The 17,500-nt window shown below is 42.9% G+C and overlaps 2 protein-coding genes across 2 annotated transcripts in view; one reads left to right on the top strand and one right to left on the bottom strand.

Moving 5' to 3' along the window:
- Positions 1–10,422, top strand: part of nav2a (neuron navigator 2a) — a 113,816-nt gene extending 103,394 nt beyond the window's left edge. The window contains 12 exon segments of the mRNA XM_076286888.1: positions 47–200; positions 585–741; positions 1,055–1,155; positions 1,305–1,400; positions 1,641–1,809; positions 2,523–2,758; positions 3,155–3,309; positions 3,463–3,534; positions 3,881–4,077; positions 4,443–4,561; positions 6,321–6,521; positions 7,470–10,422. Of these exon segments, the coding sequence (XP_076143003.1) occupies positions 47–200; positions 585–741; positions 1,055–1,155; positions 1,305–1,400; positions 1,641–1,809; positions 2,523–2,758; positions 3,155–3,309; positions 3,463–3,534; positions 3,881–4,077; positions 4,443–4,561; positions 6,321–6,521; positions 7,470–7,595 (1,783 nt within the window). The 3' untranslated portion in view covers positions 7,596–10,422.
- Positions 10,423–11,057: 635 nt separating this feature from the next.
- On the bottom strand, positions 11,058–13,818 carry dbx1a (developing brain homeobox 1a). Its single transcript, XM_076288059.1, has 5 exons — positions 13,464–13,818; positions 13,118–13,219; positions 11,517–11,719; positions 11,198–11,384; positions 11,058–11,164 (listed from the first exon to the last, which is right to left on the bottom strand). Exons 1-5 carry the CDS (start codon positions 13,816–13,818, stop codon positions 11,058–11,060), a joined length of 954 nt encoding a protein of 317 aa, XP_076144174.1.
- Positions 13,819–17,500: the final 3,682 nt, after the last annotated feature.

Raw genomic sequence — 17,500 nt, 5'->3', positions numbered from 1 at the left:
GTTTGTCTGTGTGTGTGTGTGTGTGTGTGTGTGTGTGTGTGTGTAGGATGTCGGACTGCCTAGACGGCGAGGCGGACACAGTGATGCAGTTGCGGACTGAGCTCAGGGAGAAGGAGATGAAGCTGACCGACATCCGCCTGGAGGCGCTAAGCTCCGCCCACCAGCTGGACCAGCTCAGGGAGGCCATGAACCACATGCAGGTGAGACCAGGACCCCCAGAGACCAGGTCCACACACAGCTCTCTCTCTCTCTCAGGACCCCCAGAGACCAGGTCCACACACAGCTCTCTCTCTCTCTCTCTCTCTCTCTCTCTCTCTCAGGACCCCCAGAGACCAGGTCCACACACAGCTCTCTCTCACTCTCTCTCTCTCTCTCTCTCTCTCTCTCAGGATCCACAGAGACCAGGTCCACACACAGCTCTCTCTCTCTCTCTCTCTCTCTCTCTCAGGATCCACAGAGACCAGGTCCACACACAGCTCTCTCTCTCTCTCTCTCTCTCTCTTTCCTGGTCCACACACTGAACAATTACAGTGGAAACAGTAGTAAGCTTGAGTGTGTGTGTGTGTGTGTTGTTTGTGTTTCAGTCTGATATTGAGAAGCTGAAGCTGGAGAATGACCGTCTGAAGCTGGAGACCCACGGCAACAGCAGAGCCCCCTCCCAGAGCTCCATGCACCAGCCCAGCACCCCCGCCCCTGGCCTCTCCCAGCACAGCATCAACCTCACCGACTCCACCAGCTTCGGTGAGACAAAGTGCTTGTGTTTATGTGTTTATTTTTAAATGGGGCTTTGTTTGTGCGTATGTGTCTGTGTGTCTGTGTTTCAATGAAGGTGTGTTTGTTAATCTATGTGTATATGTGCGTCTGTGTGTGTGTGTGTGTGTTTTTATTAGGGGGGGGGGGATGTTTGTGTGTGTCTGTGTGTGTGTGTGTGTTTTTTATTGGGGGGGGGGGTGTTTGTGTGTGTGTGTTTTTTTATTGGGGGGGGGGGGTGTTTGTGTGTGTGTGTGTGTGTTTGTTTTACTCCCTCCACTAACCTATGTGCTGTCCCTTTCAGACATGTTACTAGACGACTCCGGGGCTGAAGGAAGCTCTCGTAAGGACGGCCGACACGTGAAGATTGTGGTCAGCTTGGACGAGGACTGCAAGTGGAGAGAGGTGAGAATCAGAGTGGAGATGGACGAACATACCTCTCATAACAATTTGTGTTAGAATGGAGACCTTAATGCCTCTTTGCTTAATGTTTCTCTTTATTTCTCTCCTTCTCTCTCTCTCTCTTTCTCTCTCTCTCTCTCTTGCTCTCTCAGGATTGCCGGCCTAATGAGTTTCTGATTGGTTGCATTGGAGTAAGTGGCAAGACTAAATGGGATGTTCTTGATGGTGTGGTGCGGCGGTTGTTCAAGGTAAGTGCTACCTGTTTTTAGGTATAAGGTTTAACAGTGTCTGGGATTTCTCACCTTCCCTGACCATAACCCTTTAAAGAAATGCAGAGTACATTACTGTGTTGCTGTAGAGGCTCATCATGTCTCTGTGTGTGTGTGTGTGTGTGTGTGTGTGTGTGTGTGTGTGTGTGCGTGTGCGTGTGCGTGTGCGTGTGCGTGTGCGTGTGCGTGTGCCTGTGCGTGTGCGTGTGCGTGTGTCAGGAGTACATCAGGCATGTGGACCCCGCAAATCATCTGGGCCTGAGCTCGGACAGTGTAGAGGGCTACCGCATCGGAGATCTGCTTCGACCCACTGGTGCTCAGACCCCTGAGTTCTTGCCCTGTGGCTACCTGGTGGGGGACAACAACACCATCAACATCTCATTAAAAGGTACACACACACTCACAACACAGAGACACACACACATACACACACACACACACACACACACACACACACACACACACACACACACACACACACAGGGATGTAGTGGTAAAATAAGAGGTGGGTAAACTATGAATTCTGTGGTCACGGTAAGGTGGACTGTGCCATGCGGTATAGGATTTTTAAAAAAGGCATTCAGAACATGTTTGATGATGTTTAGAACAATACCAGTGGTATTAAATGATTCCTAGAGTGTTGATGAGTGTACATATTGTGAATATGGATAATACAGTGTGATTGTTTAATGTTAAAAGTTGTAATTGTTGAATAAACTCTTTTGAGCGGTGGATAAACTCTATTTCTGAAACCTCAGAGGTGGATAAACTGCATTTACTTGCGTTTAGCTACAATACATCCCTGTGTAGACATTTACATTTTATGTGTATGACAAATTAGGGTTGATATGATTAATAAACTATGACTTAACTAATCAACTGTTCAAAAAATGCAGTTTTTTATTGGTATAGGCAAGCGGTTAAATCCCAGTTAAACCATACATTTAGTTTTCCTTGATGTAAAAGTAATTTTAATTGTATTTGTTAATGCATTGTATGTGTAAGTCAGTAGCCAAGCCCTATCATGTGTTTGTAGACTAAAACTCCTGATGTGCGTGCATGAGTTGATGTCATATTGATGTGCTTTGTCTCCCCCTGCAGGCGTGAGTGTGCAATCGCAGGACAGCCTGGTGTTTGAGACCCTGATCCCCAAGCCGATGCTGCAGCGGTACGTCTCCCTGCTGCTGGAGCACCGCCGCATCATCCTCTCTGGACCCAGCGGGACCGGCAAGACCCACCTGGCGGCCCGTCTGGCCGAGCACCTGGTGCTGCGGGAGGGCCGGGAGCCCAGCGAGGCCACCATCGCTACCTTCAACGTTGACCACAAGTCCAGCAAGGTGGGGAATGACAAGAGGAGTTGGGAGGACATGTTGCCTTCACTGTAAACAGGGGTGTCAGGGCCACTGGGAAATTAGTTATGGGCTGATTTCTGAGAAATGCCAACTCCATGGGAGAGAAGTGTGGCCCACTCTTGTTTTATTAGAGAAGGAATGATTTGGGTCTGGTCAATACTAGGCATCATATTCATTTTGGTTGTATACTAGTCTGCCAGTTCAATTATATAGTTGTGTGTCCTGCTTAATGAATCATGATAATTGCAGAGTGTAGGACCGTTGGTCATCATCATCCAACAGAGGATTTATTTTATATTTGTAAGAGCCAGGGATGTGCTCCTCTGGAAGGCCTGCCCCATGGAGATGTTAACACTGTGTGATTGCGCCCCCTATCTGCAGGAGCTGCGTCAGTACCTGTCCAGCCTGGGAGAGCAGTGCAGTGTGGAGGGGCAGCAGGCGGACGCGCCACTGGTGGTCATCCTGGACAACCTGCACCACGTGAGCTCTCTGGGAGAGATCTTCAACGGCCTGCTCAACTGCAAGTACCAGCGCTGGTGAGTTCAAAGCAATGTTCGAGATGTTCCTCTAACTACCTGTCCTTTGCCTCTGCTCCCCGTAGTTAATTTCCTGGTGTTCACATCCACATTATGTAAATATCGATGTGTCCTTAATGAATCTGTCTGTACTGAATTCCTCTCTCCTCACAGTCCTTACATCATTGGCACCATGAGTCAAGCTACTTCCTCCTCTCCAAACCTGCAGCTTCACCACAACTTCAGGTAACACCTGGAATCTCTATAATCTTCTTACTTTTCTTACATGGTTTCTTGGTATTAAAATTGTCTTTAATGGCCTCCTTACGCCAAAAAACTTTGACAAGGTTTGGGAAAGGTTCTTGAAAGAGTCTTTTAACTAATGCCACCCATTCAAGCTTTACTCAAAAGACTACAATCTTTAAAGAATCTTTCCCAAATCTTGTCAAACTTGTTTGGTGTAAGGAGGCCATTAGGGAGACTTTCCCCTTCATGGCAGGTCTGTGTAAAAAATAATGGATGTAATAATGGATGTTTGACCAGTAGATGGCAGCAGTTAGTTCTCATGTGCATACCCTTACGTGTGCTTCAGATGGGTGCTGTGTGCCAATCACATGGAGCCTGTGAAGGGCTTCCTGGGCCGCTACCTGCGCAGGAAGCTGATCGAGACGGAGATCAGCAGCCGCACGAGGAACCAGGAGCTGGTGAAGATCATCGATTGGATCCCACGCGTATGGCATCACCTCAACCGATTCCTAGAGGCTCACAGCTCCTCAGATGTCACCATCGGTGAGAAAAACAACAGTGACCTGGGAATCATAATGATAATTTGATAATACAATATTTTTCATTAAAAGCTTGAGATAGAGGGTTAGTTGGTGATCATAGGGAGATAGTTTTTTTAAGTATATTTTTTGGGCTTTTTATGCTTTTTAATTTGATAGGACAGTAGAGAATGACAGGAAGCGAGTGGGAGAGAGAGTCGGGGTGGGATCCGGAAGGGACCACGGGGCGGGAATCGAACCCGGGTCGCCGGCGTACGGTGCAGGTGCCCCAGCCAGTTGCGCCACGGCTGGGGCCTATAGGGAGATAGTTTGTGTAGGTGTCACTAGAAGTTTGAGGTGATTCACGGCTGTGTGCGATTGGTTGTGCAGGTCCGCGCCTGTTCCTGTCCTCCCCAATGGACGTGGACGGCTCCAGAGTCTGGTTCACTGACCTGTGGAACTACTCCATCATTCCCTACATGCTGGAGGCCGTCAGGGAGGGACTGCAGGTACAAGCACACCCCTGTGGATTAATTTTCCCATTTAATGTAGCCACGCACACACACACACACACACACACACACACACACACACACAGACAGACAGTCAGACACACACACACACACACACACAGACAGACAGACAGACACACACACACACACACACACACACACACACACACACACACACACACACTCATGATACACAAAGGAACTTTTTGAACAATGTTGCCAGGCAATGTTCCTGAGTATTGTTGTTTGGCACATTCCCGTTGTTATTGAGCAACTTTTTTTTTTTTCTGGAGAACTTTAATTGTCAATTGAAAAAAAATATATTATTCAATCAGACCACATGGAACCGTTTTTAATAACAGTTTGTAGCCCAGCATCATTGCTCAAAAGGTTGCCCCATGTATCATCACCATTAGACATATTGTTCACAAGTGCTCTTTTAAAAGAAATGTAAGAAATGTGTGATGAACCAAAAAAGGTTTGTTGGCTGCATAAGAAAAGCACATGACAGCCATTGCATAATGTGTAGTGAGTAGTTGGGTCTCTTTACAGACACAAAACAGTCTGTAAAGTCAGTCTGTTTATTTGTTTAAAGTCAAAATGACATTACATTACATCTAAGGAGATTACATCCACATACTCGTATGTTATCTTCATATCACAGGTTTCGTTTAGTTATTTGAACACTGTTACAGTTTTTTCCTGAATGCTTAACCACAACCCTGATTCTTATAGCACAATTTCTAAAACTATTAATACTTATAGCAAAACCACTCACTGATTTGGCAAAACTAAAAGCACAAACACTGCTTTGCACTCAGTTTGCAATTTTGTAACACACACTTTGCACAACTGTAGGCACAATTCACTGCACAGCACTCTTTTTGCGGAACTGTACACACCTCACTCCTTTACACTCAATTTCCAAATGATCAACACACTCCTAGAAAATCTATACACATGTATGGCTATTATTTACACTACTTTGCCAACTCTCTGGCACACTTTCTCATGTGAAAACTGTTTTAGATAATTAGTTCACTTTACAATCAGCCTAAGCACTATAAATAAGCCACAGGTAATGTACAATGTGTACAATGGAGGGAGCAGGAAGAGAGAAGAGAAAGAAATAGCCCTTTTACAGACAAAAAACAGTCTACATGTGGGGATATTGTCATGTCAGGCCTAGATACGGCATTCCAGAATATATTTTTTCCCGGTGCCTTGGACTAGGACATTGCATGTGATGGAGACGAAATTTTGAGGGAGACGACCCGATGTAGACTGATTTGTCTCAGTGAAATTGCTATTTTGTGTTTTGACTTGGAAAAACACACTTGTGTTGGTTTTGATGTCTGTAAATAAACACCAATACTTGAAGTTTGGATCCCTGTATGTTTACAGAACTATGACACAAGCATGACCTCAAACTGATATAGTCTACCTTGTGCACAGAGAAAGCAAAAGCCAGATGTGTTTTTTATTCATACCATCAGTGTGTAGTTGGCACATTGTGTGCTTATTATTGTGATGGCTTGTGTTTACTGTTTGATACGAAAACATCATTTTTACGAAGGTGTGAAGAGTTAAGCAAGGTGTGTTAGCTTTTGCAAGAGAACTACAATGTTTTGCTGATTGGCTGAAAGGTTTTCCTATTTGTGTGTAGAGTTTTGCAAAAAAAGCCATAGTTACAAAAAATGTGCTTAAGCAATCAGAAAAAAACTGTAAATGGGCCTCTCTGTCTTTCACCTTCCAGTTGTATGGCCGCCGAGCAGCATGGGAGGATCCTGCCAAGTGGGTCTTGGAGACGTTCCCATGGACACTGAGCCCCCAGCAGCCTGATTGGCCGGCGCTGCTGCAGCTCCGCCCAGAGGACGTGGGCTTTGACGGCTACTCCGCCCCCAGGGAGGGGGTGTCCAAGCCGTCCACTCAGAGCGACAGTGACGCTGACCCTCTGGTAAGAGAAACAAACTGATAGAAAGCACATGCTGTTAGCCTGGCAGGCCATCGTATATCATTGAAATGTATAGTCTGGAATCGAACCATTCACCTTGCTTAATCCAAGGGGCGGGCAGAGAATTGTCTTTCAAACTGCCTAGGCATGCAATAGGCCAGTGCTACGACCAATCAGAACAAAGAGCAGGATGACGTGGCCAGAGCGATGAAAACAGTGAACGAGGAAGTAACCTTTTACCGTATCCGGTCGGCAAAACGTCAAATACATCCTTCTTCGAAAGGAATGACTTAAGTGCATTGTGTTGCTCAACTTTCAAAGAAAAGCACAAGTCCAACTCCTCCAAAGTTGACACCAACGCCGATTCAAACAACCGCTCTTCGTTCGCCATAGCCACCTTCCTTGTTGCTACCATCGCAGGACTGTTGTCTTTCTGTTAAGCCCGCCTTAAGACTCTCTAACAAAATAGAGCGCTGTGATTGGATGACGTCCATGGCGTCAGCCAATAGAAATCCCTATGGTTTGATACTAGACGTACAGGCTGAGCAAATTAATTTGCCGCCGCTAGGGTGCGTCTAGATTTCTAGGCTAACATGCCGTTATATGAATAAGCAGAATTTCTGCTAATGACCCTTTCAAGTTTCTGGTACTTGAAGACATTTAAGGGAATTGGTTAAAAAAAATCTTTGATTGTGTCACTCATCCAAACATGCATGCATTTGTATCTTGATGTCTTGAATAGTAAGTAACCTGTCAGTAATCTTGTATGATGGCTGTAACATTAGACTTACTGTTAAAGCTAGTTGAAAACGTTTTCCAGTTGTTCTTTAATAGCTCTTAGCACACATGTACAGTTTTGGACTTCCATTGTTACATAAGTAGAATAGAGTGAGAGAGAGAGAGAGAGAAAGAGAGAGAGAGGGATATTTAGTAGATGTTTTTCTTTTTCAGATGAACATGCTGATGAGACTGAAGGAGGCTGCTAACTGCTCCAGCCCACAGAGCTACGACAGCGACTCCAACAGCAACAGTCACCATGACGACATCCTTGACTCCTCCCTGGAGTCCACGCTGTGATCAACCCTTTTTTCTTTATTTTAAAATTTTTACAAATGACTTTCAGTTTCAATTTTATGTTACGGCCAGGCAACAAAATCGAATCGCCTCTGTAAGTGTAACCCTATCTTCAGTCATGAACGAACACTTTGGGTGCCGGTAACCCAAAACCAGAAAAGGCGTGACCACAGAGACATGAGAAGAAATTAAAACTGCACTACTTCTATTTTTGCAACTATATTTCAAGGGGCTTTTTGCAAGGATTGTTGGATGTGAAAATGGGAGTTGGGGAAAAAAAGACTTTAAAAGCATTTAACACTGTGGAGGAAGAATTTTTGTCCAAATCCATTACCTCGCAAAACCCTCTCATCCCCCATTGTACTAAATGGTATCCAGAGGAACACTTGGTGCTAACGGCCCCCTCTGCTGGCTGCTTGTGTCACTGCATGGAGCCCATTACACCCCTACTTGTAGCAGCCTCACACTTCGCTCTCTGTACTCTCAACTTCACTCTGACCACCATTAACCAGCACTTCCTCGCCCAGCCAATGGGTCAGGTCATCACCACACAGTCACCATCTCCCGTTCAATCTAGCAACGCTTCATCAGACCAGCAGGAGGCGCTAGCCAAACTTCATCTCATGGCTGTTATATAGCACTGCACAAGTTAACGGTGTAAGGAGCACAGCATAATCAATCTATAATGGTAGCATTACAATATGGAGCACATATGAAAACTCAGTAAAAGACTACTCATCGTCATGGTCTCCTAACCAGTTTTTAGATGATACTCGTATATCTGCAATGAATATCACTGGCACATTTTGAAAGGGAGATGTCCTCAGTCAACTCTCTGATCAGGCAAAGCAAAGTCACTGACATGCTGGAAAGAAAGGATGTTCAACACTCTCATCATGGTTCAGTGTGAGAGATTGCCCTTCCCCACACCCTGCCCATGTGACCGTTTTTGGGTTTGGGTTCGGGGGGGGGGGGTGAACTTACATGAAGTGCTTTTTTTCTACCTTAAGTTTACCCTAAATGCCTGAGCGTCTGAGTATTGCGTGAAGCCTTGAACAAACGTTTGCCTTCCAGCTGAAAAAAAAAAAAAAACCCTGTCCAGCCAGTCAGGGTGGTCGCTGGTGGCATCCCATGGTGCATCTGTCCATCTTCAGCAGAGAGAGGCAAAGTGCTGCTGACCCACCGCATCCTGTGCTCTCTCGGATGGGGAGCTGTAGCGCAAGCTTCTACAAGCATCTCTCTTTCTCTTTTCTTTTTGGTGCTGAAATCAGAAAACAAAAAATAAAAAAAACAGATGCCTTACGTTTTTGTAATGAAATGAGGATGGTGTGCATCAGTGTTTTGATTTGTTTTCCTTTTTTGTGGGATTGTTTTGCTACTGAAACACAGGGCTGTATGATGCTACTTTCTTTGGACTCTGCTTACTCCACAGTGACCCTTAGTGAAGTGGCATCCTTCATCATATCAACACCCAATGCCATGTTTGTTAGTGGAGCGAAATTCAATCGAAGAAAAGCAAATATCAAGAAAATGGATATAGATTGGTTTTGTAAGCTCAATGCTTCAGTCAGGATCTAGAAATGCTGTAAAATATCTGTTTCTTTTGCACTGATCAGTCAGTGTTTAGCCTGAAATAAGTCAGGTTTTCATGCCCTGAAGCAAGTCCTCCTTTTTACTATACAAATGATGCCTGAGTGAAATCTTTCTGAATAAGGTTATTTTTTTATACCTCATCAACCTTTGGGCCTTTGTCATGCTTCTAGTGAGACCTAACTGCTTGGGAAAATAATTGTAACTGTAGCTGTGGTGCTACAGATGTGTTCAAATCACTGTCGGCCATTGTGTATGCTGCTGTATGTTGTCATTTGGCTTTAATTGATTGAACAAATGGGAGAGGCTGAAGTGTTGGAGCCTCAACATGAGCGTTTGTGTGTAGGATGGTTATTGTTATCATTACTCTGATTTGAACGTGTGTTAATCCTGCAACCTTGCAGCCACTCTGGCTTCCATGACATCTCAGCGCGTGTGCCCAGTCTACCAATCCTATGCAACATCATTTTGGATTTGAAATGGAAGCCAAATACCTTTTTTTTGTTTTGTTTTTGTTTGTTTGTCTGTTCTTCATCATCTTCAACATCTTCAGCACTGCCAAGACCATGTACATTGTGTGTGTATATTATATATATACATATATATATATATATATATAGTTTGTGAATATTGTTTTGTTGTCCCTGTGAGTTCCCAGGGCTTTGTGTACACATGCAAGCACAAGAGATGTGTATGTTTTGTCTGTGACCTAGAGTGAAAATCAGACGTCTGGATGTGCTAAATTAAAGGAGGGTTTGTCTGCCAGAGAAATTTGTCGATACAGACAAGTCTGTTTGACGCTGTGCTTTTTCCTTTGTACAGTTTTGCCTTGTATGATAAAGCAATGTAAATATTTGCATACCAGCTGCAGCTTTTTGATGATATTTCAAGTCATTTATAACAGAGCTTGAAGATATGTAAGTATTTTATGGACAACCTTTTTTTCATCTGCCAGGTGTTTAGAGTTCATCATAAACTAAATGTAAAATGAGCAAGTCAATTGAACTATGAATCTGATGATCTCTGTGCCAGTCTTAAATTATTTGTAATTCAATAAATGATTGATTATTTATTCATAGTGGAAATGAAATGTGATTATGTGATGGGACAAATGTATTCTTGATAAGGGGTTGTTTTGTATTTCTGATATTTCGCCTCTTAAAATATATAGTTATTTTGAGAGGGGAGTTCAGGACTGAAGCATGCCTTTCCCAAGCAATAAATAAGGGCTCTCTTGTCACACCTTGTCCTACTTCCTTATTGATTCATATTTCAGATAACTATAGACCTTTTTAAGAAATCCTCACAATGAGCATACTAGGCCATTAACTCAGTCAACTAAAACGTCCTTCTGATCTAACGCTGGAGTTGAACAATAAAAGTAGAAGAAGAGTGGCATATGGAATTAGGATTCCTGATCAGTTAACAAACTTTTCCACTTTAAAGCCAACTTATTTTGTTACAAACAAACAACGATATAAATTATGAGTTTGGTCTAAAATTTACTTGGTGTCTGTACAAAACATTAACACAAATGTGTGCTGTAAAATACAACATAAATCCATATAAATTATACACAAAATGTCTACAGTTCTTAATATAAAATTATATCTATATGGAAAGTTCAGTCATCTTAATATTCTTGGTATAAAATATCCATACAAAAATAATTGTACAAAACACTGTACAGTTCTAAAAAGCTGTGCAAGACAGCAAATCATTTAAGAAGTATATCCTGATATTAACGTGCACTGTCTGTAATCTGAGAGATAACATTGAGATACATTCTTTAAATTAAACGGATACATCCTCTTATGTGTAACCTCATATTTTTGTGCTTATTAACAGTCAGTTTGAGGACCACAGGGAGACTGGTTACGAGACGGTAATTTCATCCTCTGAGTCTGAAAAGTCCGAATGTTTACTGGAGAGCGATGGAGACGACATGCTTGATGTGACGCTTCTGGAGAGGTCGCGTGTAGCTGGTGAATGGCAGAAGTGTGGTGCGCTCGCACTTTCTCCGTCGAACGCGTCCTCGTCGTCGTCATCTTCCTCTGAGGATTTCTTGCAAACATCACTTAGATCTGGATTAGGATTGGTTTTTGTTGGAAGAGTTTGCTCCCTGCAACCACCCGAGGACAGCAGCTCTCTCTCCTTTGAATTCCTCCATTTCATACGCCGGTTCTGGAACCAGATTTTGACCTAAAAGAAGAATAAAACACTATGAGTCAATCAGACCTCTTGTGAATTGCTGTAGGCCTATTCGTATACTTTTTAGTCCACACAACAGTCTCTAACTTATTGATTGTAGCCTACATAGAGGGGAAAGCGTACCTGTGAGTCTTTGAGGCCGAGTTTGGCAGCGAGTTTCTTCCTGTCAGGTTTGCTGATGTATTTCTGCTTCTGGAACATTTTCTCTAGAGCTTTGCGCTGCACATCAGAGAAGACGGCCCGTCTGAGCATTCCTCTTCTCGGCTTTCCTCTGGCAGCCAACGGCCAGGCGAAAGTCCCTGGGATCGGAACCACAGATGAGGAAGCTGTGGAAGAAAAAACAATAAGTTATTATTAGGTGTTCGTTGTTAGACTACATTGGACGACATTGGACATTTTTTCCCTCAATATTACGCATTAGCCGTCAAAGTCCTGTTAACGCAGACGTTAGGGGGGCCATTGCGTGGTATTAAACAGAATTCAATATTTTCCTTTAGTCGTGAAACTCCTCTCTGTTTTCAGTGAAATGGCACGAGGTGACTAATTAGCACATTGCCCGGATCTACTCCGCATTGGTATGGTAAAAAGGGAGAGTATCCTTTTTTTAGCAACCCCCCAATGACGGACAGAGGAGTTAATAAAGCGTGAACGGTAATTGTGTAGTAATGAACTGACGGAGAAAAGACTCCGGACAGGCAGCTAAGGCCATATATTATTTCCACAAAGGGAGATTTACACTTTCAAACTAAACACAACTGCATGCCAGCATACTGATGACCGGGGCCCGTTTTTTGCCCCCAAATCATTTTCATTAAATGAACACGAAAAGCTATTCAGGGAGCTCAAGTTGTTTTGTTGAAGTATTCAGCGAAGCTCATGAAAAGAACTGCACTCTATTATCATTTGTCTGAATGAAATCATGGACTAGCCGCCTTAGTCTACCTCTAAAAGATTATTCTAAGGCTCTCAATGAATGGATCGCAACTATTCAAGGAGAAATCAAGGAGTAGCCTGTTTGAGGCCCAAGTGTGTTTGCAGAACATTTAGTGACACGTTGGGCCTATAATAAACTGGCAGCTTGTTTTGATGTCTGGTTTTGGAATGTGTAACACAGGATTTTTAATTGTGTAGTATTTAAAAAATAACTTTTTAATAAGATGCTACCTTTCGTTTGTCTAAGCTTTAACTGTCCACTTGGTGTTAGACCGTCACAGGTAGGCCTACAACAACACTCTATGTGGTCTTGTGAGAATATTGAACACATTCAATGGTGCCTAATGGAGAAATTAGTCCATGACCGGTGAACGCCCCTCTGCCGCCTGGTAAAAGTCAATCCTCCCTGGGTCTGTGTGTGGTTTGCCCCGGAGGGAGCTGGCCAGATTGGTCATGGTGCTGAAAGCATTGTTGGCAGCCAGTGGATTGAGTGGCCCCACACTGTGGGAAAACCGAGAACCTGCTGTAACGCCAAAATGCATTCGGTGCAGGAGGGAGGAAACCCTGCTTCGCCCTTAAACCGTGACTATTGCGCCTAATTTGTAGATTTAAGAGGGGGAAGAGGGTGCGCTGTCAAAGAAGTCAGTGCCCGCGCTAAATGGGGCATCGAATTGGCGAGACTTGTCTCGACAATGCTAGCCTATGTCAGACCTCTGTATATTCTCCGGTAATAGAGAAAGCCACAGGAAAATGGACAAATGTAAAGTGACAATGTAGATCATGTGACATACCTGGAAAGTATGATGACCGGAAGAAGGGGTAAAATGATCCGTCAACGTAAGGGAAGGACAACGCCTTGGTTTGTAGATGTTGAACGCAGGGTGGAGATGACGCTGTTGGAAAAAAATACTAAATTAGTATAAAAAAGCAACCAGTTATGTCACTGTGCGTGCTAATGTGCTTTATGACATTTATCACATATACTTGGGATTCCATAAGTGGTCTAACTCATACAGAGCTGCGGCAAGTTATGCAGTTTGTTAAGAGCCTATGCATTTACTCCGTGCACACAGTGGTTGTATACAACTACAGAAAAACAAAAACATGCCGGTTTGCCTTGTAAAAAGAAACACTCACCTTTCTTGGGCGATGGTGCCAGAATAGCGTTCATTCCGAATTTCAGATAAGCTGGATCTTTGGTGGCGGGTGAACTTTTAGGGTTGCAGGAGACATGCGTCCTTGAAACAGTGGTGGTTACGCGCTCCAGTAAGCTGTGGTTGACTGGCATGTTGTGGGTTGTAGAAAGTGGCGGAGAGCTCGGTGCAGGGATTGGTCGGCTCAAGTATGCCGGTCTGCCAAAGCGCAGGAGGTCATCTACCATGAAGCCGGATGGAGAGGGAATCGTCGCCTGAAATGATGGATGCCACGCCGCTGTTGGTCGCAGAAGACCCGGGTACATTGCTGGTGGTGCAATAACGCTGGGGATCATCATCTTCCTGTGTGGATAAGTGCGATTACAAAGTCTTAGAGTGAAGTATTCCGCTGCCCAGAGGAAAATCTTTCCTCGTTTAAGCTCCTGATAGAAAGTCTGATCGCGATCATCTGAGCCCTCTTGGGTGGAAAGTGGCTTTATAGGGGACGGCCAAACAACTTGGGTCCTAGGATGACAGGCACAACAATGCAGCTCAATAAAGTCCTCCGCAAGAGGTTCTTTCAAGCGGGGTAGAGAGGCGTCTGATTGGCTAGTGAGTGCAATTTATGATTGGATTAGACTTCATAAGATCGCAATAGACAATGCCCGCCCAACAAAGAAGGCGTAGTCATCAGTTTTGCATATTGACTAAGTTTCATTGATGCTCTGATGTATTATAGATGGGAGCAGGCACGCACAAGCTAATTAAATGGCTATAATTGATGGACCCAAATTTAGGAATCTAAAAGATCGGCTTTGCCAAATGAATAAACAAGACCAGGCTATAATGGGCGGGTAACCGTCTGTTGAGAAATAGTCGTAAACTGGTGCAGAAAATTATAAAGAACTTGGTTGCGATGTATACGTTTTATTAACACGTGCAGATAAACTTGAAATTAAGATTTTTTTTATTATTATTATTTTTTAAACGTGTCTTTTCAACATTTACATTACATTACATTTAGCAGACACTTCTTGACATTTAGGCTACAACTTCGAATACTGCTACCAACTGCCCATTATACAAAAGTTGTCCTATACAAAGAAAAAAATTATAAGTAGCCTATCAATATACAATTTATTTTGACACTACTCTCCCGATTATAACAACTGCCACCCTTCTGCAACTTTGCCTATACCCCACCATCCCACTGGGCTAATCTATGCAGTGCATTTGCCCATCGCCATTTATATATTTATTTAATAGCCTACAGTTTAATGCGCTCGCATAAGATTCAATCTGGACTCCGTCATGCAGTAATGCTATAAAAGGATTTTCGGTTGGGATCTCTTTAACAGATGTGTTAAATATCCAGAGTTTGAAAAAGTGCTCATTCATTTCTTGGGGTCTGCTGCACATTCGCAAAGAGAAGTGTGCGGTTCTGGCGGAGCAGACCTTATCCTGTTAACCATGAACTAACTGTCACCCTCAGCTGTTCCCCTCCTCTTTCTTTTCTTAAACAAAGGTTTCTAAAAAAAATCCCGCTTTATTTCCATGCAGGGATTTCATTCTGGTGGCTTAAGCGCATGAATAAAAGTGCATCTGTGATTTAAAACGCGTCCATAAAGACTGGACACTTAAACTCAAATTAAACTGATATGAACGACACACTGAATGGCTCACACACCGGGACGTGCCGTGGCTCCGTTTGAATTCTGTCAACTTTTTTACTCTTTAGACATATTCTAGGGGAGCAGAGCAATGGCTTGCGCATTTAAGCAAATCCTGGATATTCAAATAAGTACGCGAATGTCAATAACGTTTTAACCAAATCGCGGTGAATCTAGAAATCTCTATTGAAGTCCTCCATATATTTCTTGAGTAAAATAAGTAATTTGAGACTGATGTGTCTTTACATTCTTAAAGTTCTATAAATACCCTACAATATGATAATGAATATATTCAGTATAGGGCCTAGAAAAGATTTTAAAATCTTCTAACCGGGTATTTACATTGGCAATAGAATATTCAACATTTATTTTGCTAGTATGCGACCATCTCATCTAAACGACTGACTAGACTAATTCTATTTACCAACAGACGTCTATTTACCAATAGAGTTTTTTTCTTCACCAGCGCTAGTCCATTAAGTAAATTGCCAAAATATGTATATTTTAAGAAATTATTTTTTCAAGGATTAGATTGATGCTGTCTGGTAGGCTACTGTTTTCTGTCCCTTTTGTCGTCATCGATGAATGAGGTTTAAAAGAGAAAGCTAAGACCTGTGACTAATGATGCTTGACCAGCGTTCTCTTACCATTTTTGTTCGGCATTTGCTTCCATTTCAATTGGGTCTTCGCGCAGTTTAATTTCTAAAGTCAACAGTTTTCATTGAAATGCCTCGATACATTTTTCACACCCTTTAGTTGACACGTCGCGTGTGTCCACCAACGTCCAAAAAGTTTTTTAAGCTCAGAAAAGCGCTTGGCCACTGGAGGTCTTTGTGCGTCTTGTCAATTGATTTAATCGCAAATTGCAAATTTCGAAAAATTCACATAAAGTATAAAGAAAACATATTTTATATAGGTCATATATATTATTATATAAGTTATAGGTCTACTGCTTGTTTTGGCGCACTATTACACACCAGTGTGTAGATAGCCTACTTCAATATTGGTGCTTTAAGCGATTTTCTCCTTGCATAATGTCTCAACAATTCTCAATGGATATAACTTGATTGTGCCCTATAATTGTCTGAGAAAGATGTTAAAATTATTCTTGCATCCAGTTTAATTCCAACCTGTCCGCCTCCGTGAAATCATTCTCTTTAAGGCAGAGTGAACGCTCATCAGATCGGCATGGCACTAGGTGACCTCGAGTCGTGAGTGTTTCAAGTTGTATTATCACACATATACACGCGCACACACGCACACACACACACACACACACACACACACACACACACACACACACACACACACACACACACACACACACACACAGGAAGAAAGAGAGAAAGAGAGAGAGAGACAGACAGAGAGATAGAGACGCATCTAATCAACATAGGACAGAAATGCAATGTTTGGAGAGACAGAAAGAAACAGTTTCAAAGCGTTTTACAGCACTGTATTTCTTTACTTTTCTTAAAATACCCCACCGTGTCTGACAAACAGATGATTTCCCACACTTATTGCATTGCCCCATGACCGAAACTAATTTCTACTAGCTGCGCGCAAGCCTGGTAAGTTTGTTTTCCCCCTTTAAAAAGTAGCTGGCAAGTTTTAATTGCGACCATCTAAAACGCATTTAAGTCATTACGACTCCCTTTACAAATTCGCCACCACATACCCTGAGCATTGAGCGAGGAAACGCAGATAATGCACGTCTAGTAACCAAGGCTACAACCGACAGGCTACTTAATGCAGACCCATCATTTCAAAACAATTTACTAAATAGATTAAGTGAAGAATTGTTTCACGCCAATCTCGGACTCGTTAAGTGAATGGTTGAGTAAATATATTAACCATGCGTGAGGGGGTCTTTTTAGATCCCTTTATGGCGTGGCGGCAGTGACAGGTGGTTAACTGTTTATTATTCCGGCACTTTTTAAGGATGACGAAAACGCCTCCGAAAAAAACGTGGCTGTTTCAATGGAATGGATGAACATATTGGACCGCCTGTTTTCTTGGGTTCCTCTCTGACCAGCATATTCTTTTCTCTGATATTCCATTCAGGTAAACCCGAATGGATTGAAAGGGCCGAAATATCAATATGATTAAACTCAATAATTGACCGCAATGTGATAATCTGGGCTCAATTTATTGGTGCGTTTTAATAGAGAATTTGTTGTAGGCCTAATTCTGTTATTTTCACAAGGCTTGTGGATATAATTTTTATGAGTGGATGAATGAACATGACATATAAGCCTGATTTTACAACATTTTTTCGATTACTGTAACGGTTTTATTTATTGTCACCTGCTATTTGTACTGTTGAGGGCGCGTTGCTTGTCCCATGGAAGCATCTGTTTTGGGGTTTTGC

The sequence above is a fragment of the Alosa pseudoharengus genome, unplaced genomic scaffold (genome assembly GCF_046254945.1).
Source record: "Alosa pseudoharengus isolate Yale_2024_CS ecotype anadromous, Long Island Sound unplaced genomic scaffold, YU_APseudo_1.1 YU_APseudo_1.1_scf_16, whole genome shotgun sequence".
In the NCBI taxonomy this organism is placed as follows: Eukaryota; Metazoa; Chordata; class Actinopteri; order Clupeiformes; family Clupeidae; genus Alosa; species Alosa pseudoharengus.
This window is presented reverse-complemented; position numbering and strand designations above follow the sequence as displayed.

Coding starts and splice junctions, on each gene's coding strand:
- dbx1a (XM_076288059.1), bottom strand. CDS start 13,818: ATGATGATCCCCAGCGTTATTGCACCACCAGCAATGTACCCGGGTCTT. Junction 13,220..13,463: donor GGCACCATCGCCCAAGAAAG/GTGAGTGTTTCT, acceptor TTTTTCCAACAG/CGTCATCTCCACCCTGCGTT. Junction 11,385..11,516: donor TCGGCCTCAAAGACTCACAG/GTACGCTTTCCC, acceptor TTCTTCTTTTAG/GTCAAAATCTGGTTCCAGAA.